Source organism: Solanum tuberosum, unplaced genomic scaffold (assembly GCF_000226075.1).
Source record: "Solanum tuberosum cultivar DM 1-3 516 R44 unplaced genomic scaffold, SolTub_3.0 scf00309, whole genome shotgun sequence".
Lineage (NCBI taxonomy): Eukaryota > Viridiplantae > Streptophyta > Magnoliopsida > Solanales > Solanaceae > Solanum > Solanum tuberosum.
In genome coordinates this window covers 291,282-298,768 of record NW_006239232.1, presented here as the reverse complement: position 1 = coordinate 298,768, position 7,487 = coordinate 291,282, and the positions used below count along the sequence as shown (strand labels likewise).

General features: G+C 30.7%; 1 protein-coding gene across 1 annotated transcript; it reads left to right on the top strand.

The window, feature by feature from the left end:
• The first annotated feature begins 2,800 nt into the window (after positions 1-2,800).
• LOC102582576 (protein DEHYDRATION-INDUCED 19 homolog 4-like) lies at positions 2,801-7,487 on the top strand. The gene is made up of 5 exons (XM_006359818.2): positions 2,801-2,982; positions 3,329-3,507; positions 4,260-4,337; positions 5,130-5,383; positions 6,913-7,487. The coding sequence occupies exons 1-5, from the start codon at positions 2,934-2,936 to the stop codon at positions 7,016-7,018; spliced, it is 666 nt and encodes a 221-aa protein (XP_006359880.1). The 5' UTR covers positions 2,801-2,933; the 3' UTR covers positions 7,019-7,487.

Sequence of the window (7,487 nt, the reverse complement as noted above, 5' to 3'; positions counted from 1 at the left end):
AAAGGACTTTTTTAGCTTTAAATTCGAACTAGTCTAAAATAGTTCTTTTAACTATATATTCATTAAATTTAGTTATTTAATTATTCAAAAATGTTAATTAAATTTGATCTTTTAATTATACACTTATTATTTCAAGTCCCTTAATTATATACTTACTGATTTTATTTCTTTAAATATATAAAATTTATCTGATTAGGTCTCTATTTATTTTTTGTACAAATAATACAGGTTTTAGGTTTATATTAACACAATTCATGTTTTGAAATTTAATTTTTAACTCATTTTTCAGTTATTTTTCTCCTCTCGCTATTTTTTCTTCAAATTATTTTTATGAAAAGAACCTTAAGATTCAAAATAAAATTTACGAGGAAAGAAGATATATGTCATGATTTTTTTCAATAAAGAATAAAGTGTTCTAACGAGTTGAAAATACTAAAATTTATGATAAAAAAATTAAAGTGATTATTCATTAGGTGTAAGGAGATATTTATTTATATTTAATAGGAATGAAAATAAAATTAAAAGTTACTATATGGATGCACAATATAATAGAAGATTAACAAGTAAGAAGACATCAAGAAAATTAAAATTGACACAACTAAAAGACATGTGTATTTGGGTTGTTAATGTTATTTAACTTCTCTTTGAAGTTGTACTAATGAGTTATGGACCTGCTGATATACGATCTTCATTAAATAAATAATCCATGCTTCGGAAATACTGAATATCAAATGATAATGTCTCCTACCAAACCCAAATTCAAATACCATAATTCTAAAATTTTACTCCCGAATAGCATACCTAATATCGAATTACCGAACCAAATTACCAAAAAAAAATTGTTTTAATTCGATAATTCAATTTTGGGTATTTAATACCCAACTCTAATAATTAGTACTCTTCACAGGAAATAAAAATTGTTTTGTGTCTAAAGTTTTTTTTGTTAAAAAAAAGGCACAATTTTGGTTCTTTTCTCTTGCTGTGTCTATAAAAAAAACAAAGAAAACAATAAAATTAACGAATTTAAAATAGATTTTAAGTATGCATATATAGTCCGTCTTCTTTTCACTATAAATATAGATTCTCCTCTTTCTAGTCTCTTGTTTTCTTTCTACGTTAATAAAAATAGTTTGAAGAAAGAAACATCACAATTCATACTAAAACATAAATTTGAATAGTCAAGTCATTTCGAATTCAAAAAGATAATTAAATTGTACAAAATAAATATTTAGATTCATTTTAAATAGCAATGTTTTTAATAGGATATTTTTTATTTTTAAGGTCTCAAATGAAATTTCTGATTAAGAATAAAGGAATCTGAACCATCCCATTATATATGATTCATGTTGATGGAAAAAAAATAATTAATCATTAAAGCATCAAATGGAAGTTGCAAGGCTGGTGATAAACCCAATTGTAATTTCTATCTTAAATTAAGTGTATTCACACTCAAATTAGTTGGGTAAAATAACGAGCCTCTCAAGTTTCGTTTTTCTAAAGAAAAAACAATTAAAAAGTAAAATTATTATTATAATATATTTTAAGAGAAAGTAATAGAAAACAAAGGAACGGAAAAAAAAGAAAAACAAAATTATTTCCTTGCATCTCCAAATATATTGGTTTCATATTTTGACGATCAAAATAACCTGTCATGAGAAAGTTAATAATGATAAATTTTAATGACAATAAATCAGACAACAAAAATTTTACTAAAAATATACTATTTAATATGATTATGACCTACCTATTAAAAAACTAATATAAGAATATAATAAAACTTATTGAGAGAATAATTTCTCCCTAGATAAATATTCTTATAATATAATATTTATTATGATGGTGTTGTGGTGTTTGGTATATGTGTATGAGAAGGAAGAATCTTTCATTTTATGAAAGTCTAAAAAAAATCCACCAACAAATTGGTCAAAATATGAAAAATATAATTTTATATTTTGAAAAAGGAAAGCTCAATGTAGGGTAAAATAAAATTTCAGGATAAAATTTAACACCATATGCAATAAAAAGTTTTAATTATATAGTTTTTCATATTATTTATCTTTTTTCTATCAATAATATAAGAGGTAAAACTTGATAAAAATTAATCTTTAAACCCAATATAACAAATTGTTACATAAATAAACTTGAACGGAACTTTAAAATATAATTTAAAGTAATCAAATACTCCTTTGTTACATTTTATGTGATAATATATTATACTTGACAATTGGTAATAAGTTAAAAGAAAAAAATAATTGACTTACATAATATATCTAAGATGATAGAAGAAAGTATAAAATAATGAATAGAAATCAAACAAACATTGTATTTAAATGCATGTATAAGTAATTTAGTAAATTTAAATTATTAAAAGTTGTTTAAAAGTTTTAAATAATATCATACATTTCAAACATTCCATAACAAAACAACAAACATATATCAAATCATATGTCTCAATTTATTTATCTTATCTAATTTGATTTGATCTAAATAATAACATTAAATTAAAAATAAATAAAATATATCAAAATATTCTTTAATTTTGTGATCTGAAAGTTAAAATTTTTTCCTTTTTAATGAAATAAATAAATTGAAAAGAAAAACATTAGTTAAATAACAACAAAAATATTATAATTAGTAAAATAAATATTAATAAACAAATCGTCAGGCTGTTTGCATTATTTGGCTGCTTAGAGAGTTGACCAGAAAACGCGGGAGTCCACGTTTATTTCAGTACCCGATTCGTACCCGACCCGAATACCCATTTTCGTCGGATTCAGTATTCTACTTCTTCTTCTTCTCTGGTCTCAATTGACCAAAAATTCTTGCTCGAAAGTGCCCTAAAACCCCTTTTGTGTATACAAAGTTTTATATATACGTTTTTATTTTTCAGTTATACAATTTTCAGGCTTCTTGCACAGGGAAGAAAACTATCAATGGATGATCGTGACGATGATTTGAAAATTCTGCTCTCAGCTTTAAAGGGTACTTTTTATTTTTATTTTTCAACCCTCTTTTTGTTGATAGAAATTCAATTTGTTTGGTAATTTTTGATTGTTTAGGAGCTGAATCGAACAAGATTTTTTTTTTCTTTGATATATGGAAACTGGGGGAAGAATAGTTTTTAGCTGTTCTAGTTCTTTTCAATACGTGAAAAATTGTATTTTTGAATGTTGGTCAAATTTAGTTTATTGAATCTTGGAAATGAAAAGTGTTGAGCAGTATAGGTTGAGGTAGTAGTATTTATTGTTCTTTTTTTTTTGGTTGTGTGTGTTTTTACTTGTATGCATTACTACATGTTTTGGCATAATCATGTTGAATCTTGAAATAGATGGTGGCATGTATGTTGGAGAGGAGGAGGAGGAGGACGAAGAGGATGATGAAGATGAAGATGTTCATGATGATAATGTAAAGACGGATTTGGCATGCCCATTTTGTTCAGAAGACTTCGATATGCTTGGATTGTGCTGTCACATAGATAGCGATCATCGGATAGAGGCTAAGACCGGGGTAAACCATACCTATGTTTTCTTTCGTGTTTATGTTTGGAAGTTTGTTTGGCTTTTTCTTTCTATTTGATAATTTTGATAAGAGATATTGCTCTTGAGGGTTTGAAATAGGATAGGGAGACTAACCCTCAGAGCCTATTGTTCATATGTGCTGTAGGAGGTTATCTTGAAGTTCATTAGTTGTTGATTGTGTGACTACCTCAGACCTTTAGATTAACTAGTTGAATCAGGTAGAGGTATTGAGTTTGAGTTTCACCTTCCTACATAAAAAAAAAACATTTCCAGGGTGCGTGAAAAAGAATTCAGCTGCAAGCAAAAGAGTGTAGTGCAGGCCTAAATAGATAAAGTAATATGCTCCCTGTAAGCTTTTAAAGAGTTCACTCGATAAAATGTGAAAAACTAGTATGGAACTCTATACACTTGGCAATCAAAAGAGAGGGCTTTGGGAGAAAGGTGCTTCTATAAAATCTACACTGAGCTGAAATCCCCAAATAGTATCTTTCTCTATGTGATGATACTTCGCAAAACAAATGCCTAATCAGGGGAAAGCTATGGGAGTGCATGCTTAAGTTTTTGTAATCTTGGGAATTAGATACAAAAACCTTCAATGGTTTGACGTAATTGTGGCCTGTCTCTATCTGAGATCATTAGGTACTTCAGTGTTGCGTGAAATTATCTGAATGGTCATCTTAGTTTTAGGCTTAGCCTTTTGAAGTCTGAATTTTTTTATAACTGGTGTTTCTTTTTCTTCAGATATGTCCTCTATGTGCTACCAAGGTGCGAACAAATATGGCTACACACGTCATCGTGCAGCATGAAAGTATATTAAAAATATCCTTCACTTCCTATATTCCAATTTATCAGTTCCACACGGGAATGGATAGAGATAGGAGTTATTATTTTTCATAGCTGATTGTAAGAGAATAGCAAATCAAGCTACTACAATTTCTACCACTTGCATATTCTCTTGGTTGCAGTGTATTTTGAAACTTGTTCTTTATAGTTAATTGGGAAGATAATATCGAATTTCTTGGGGTTGAGTGTCAGCTCACTTGCTGAGCTCCTTACCTTCCACAATTGAGGTGGAGGGTTCAAATCCCATTATTAGCTTACATGCATTTCCTTCTTTTCTATTCTCCCTCCCTAGTGTATTTTTTTTTTAAAAAAAAATAATTTTAAAACATGATATTGAATTTCCCATGTTGATATCTGGAATAATGACCTTGATATTTGCTTATATGGTGAACTGGCATGAGTAGTCAAGTGGCTACTTAATTTTTCTCTGTGCACTGCCTGCATAGTTCATAACTCCAATATCTTGCTCGGTCATTATATGTGCAAAGGTAGTGGCAGATGTTCTTCCTTCTTTTTGTCTCAGTAAAATTAAGTTTTATTAATATAGCTGTACTAAATTAACTTTGCTGCTTCCAAAGGTTATAAACTTTGCCATCAATCCTTTTCAATAAAAATACAGAAACTTTGACCTCTTTCATGTTTTTTGTTTTTTTTGAGTTTTTTCATAGAGCATGAATTTGCATCTTTCTTTAGTAGAAATGAATGTTATATTTTATTTATCATAGAACACGTGGAGCTTTAAGTTGATTCACCTTAACACAAGCTTACGCACTTTGCAAAAGGAAACATAGAAATGGTGGATCTTTCTCAGCCTTATCCTTACTGAGGAAAGAGTTGTTGAGTGTTTATTTGGAAAAGAAGTCCAGCCATGTTAGTTCTTCCTCAAATACGGAAACCAACCAGCTGCTGTTATCATTTGTTGGCAATCAGCAGCCTGCCAAAAGATCTCCTGCAAGACAGCCCTGCACTTCAGCCGAACCAAGTCTATCCAAGAACAGCCTAGATGACCATATTAGTGAAAGGTAAGAAGGTTATTATGTTTTAATTTCTGCAGTTTCTTCATAGTTTGTTTCCCTGTTTTCTCTCATCATATGCCAACATGAAATGTCACTAACTATTATCATGATGAAAAACAACAAGTTAGTGGACAAAAGAAAGCTGGATCTATAGGATTAAGCACCTAATATTCTACCATTTATTAGAAGCTTGTTTTCCATCAATTATTGTCATTATTACGAACTCATTGAAGAACAACATGTTGTAACTAAATTCAAACTTAGAATCGGACTTGAAATGATTGCTGAGACAACTGGAGCACACAGATAGCTAATAATAAATGCCTCAATTTTTGCTTGGTTGAATTTCGCTAAGTGGAGTTCATGGAAATGGATAATTATCTATACTGGGCATTGCTACTTGGATTTTCTTTTGATTGCTGCATTATTGTAATTGTACGCATTGCATTTCTGGATTATGCCAGTAGTGAGCTTAGCGGTAAGTTAGATGAATTCAAGAACAAGGCGTTCTTAGATATTTTGCCTATGCTGGATTTGTAGGAGTACTTTACATATATCTCGAATTGTGAGAGAACCAAATCCAGCCATTTGCAAGGAGTGGGGTAGGAATACCAATGCATGATCCCTGAGTTTTTGGATTTTGTTTTTTCCTTGCAATGGAAAACCCTCTAGATCCATTTGCTAAAAGGTGAAAATGCCTCAGTCAGAAGGTTTTTAACATAGAGCCAACTTCGAGAATCATGGAACCTCTTTTGTTTTGTGATTTCGACCAAATTTATAACTTTCTTATCACAGAGAACAGTAGGGCAATAAAAAGGTGATTTATGCATCTTCTCTTTAAATTTGTCAGAGAGACACCATTTAAGTTTATCCTCCCCAATCTGTTTAGCGCCACCAGGAAAGGTTGAACCTGATAGCTGAATCCTGATGCTTCCATTCAAAAGTTCACTCCTCCTTTTCTTCCTAACTTCATTTCTGCTAGATTTCTTCTTGACAATTCATCATCCTTCTTCAATTTGTCCTTTCATCAGTTTAATGCCTTCCGTTTTTCTAATTGTTCTAGTCATTTGCACATTTATTCATTAGCCCTATGGCAAACACCCTCCTGAACTAAACCTTAACTGACAAAGAAGCTGGTTTATTTTTAATTCTGATGCTCTTTTCCTTCAATTGGCAAGATCAGTGTTTTTCCTTCATGAATAACTCGAGTATAGATAGAAATAAAGATTATTTGAAATGAACATAGCAGGAAGCATGTGATGAGAATATACTACATAACCGATGATTGGTCTTTCTCCAAAATGTTTTAGCTTGGGAAGCTAGAAAAAGTTTTTGTTCAAGTGTCCATGGAGCTGAATTTGGAACTTGAGTATTTTGAGAATATTAGCTGCATCTTTTCCTCACTTCATTATTGCTACATGTTATCCTAAGTAGCACGTTTTTTTTTTTTGATTTCCTGCTATCTCCTAACTTTAATGTGCCTGGATTGAAAAAAGTTGATTCCTTTTATTTCGTTCAAAACCTTGTCAAAGAAGCTCCCAAGCATTTCCTTCAATGGACAAGGATCAGGAAGAGAAGGTCCAGAGATCTGAATTCGTGAAAGGACTATTGTTCTCCACCATACTCGAAGACTGGTTATGAAACTGAACCACCCTGCTGCTTTTCCTTTCTATGGCTAACTAGCACAGAAGCTCTTTGAAGATGCTCCTCGATACATGCTGATAAATTTACTAGCAGCTAGAGGCTGTTAGATGGAGTTAAATCTTTCCTCGTCTCCTATTGACTTGCTCCCATTTGGATGACGTGGTTGCTTATGTGAAGATATGTCCAGTTGATATGCTTTAACAGAAGAACTTGTTTCAAATGACGTGACTTTGGCATGCTATTTCTTTTTCCTTTTTTTTTTCCTGCTAACTGATGTAGCATATACTATGGCTTCTTGACTATATATATCCCCGACTAAAAAACAGAAGTTCTTCATTCTTATAGTCAGATCCAAAATGATTTGATTATGAAGTAGCATGTTTACAGTTATTGTCACATTCTGCAAAAGAAATTAGATGTAATTCTTTCGATTCATTGTGATGACTATCAGGTGCAAGTTTCTTCA

What these genes read in the sequence shown, in the direction of transcription:
- LOC102582576 (XM_006359818.2), top strand. Translation starts at nt 2,934, where the DNA reads ATGGATGATCGTGACGATGATTTGAAAATTCTGCTCTCAGCTTTAAAG. An exon ending in AGCATGAAAGTATATTAAAA is followed by an intron (nt 4,338 to 5,129) that starts ATATCCTTCACT and finishes ACACAAGCTTAC; the next exon opens with GCACTTTGCAAAAGGAAACA. An exon ending in GATGACCATATTAGTGAAAG is followed by an intron (nt 5,384 to 6,912) that starts GTAAGAAGGTTA and finishes TTGTCAAAGAAG; the next exon opens with CTCCCAAGCATTTCCTTCAA.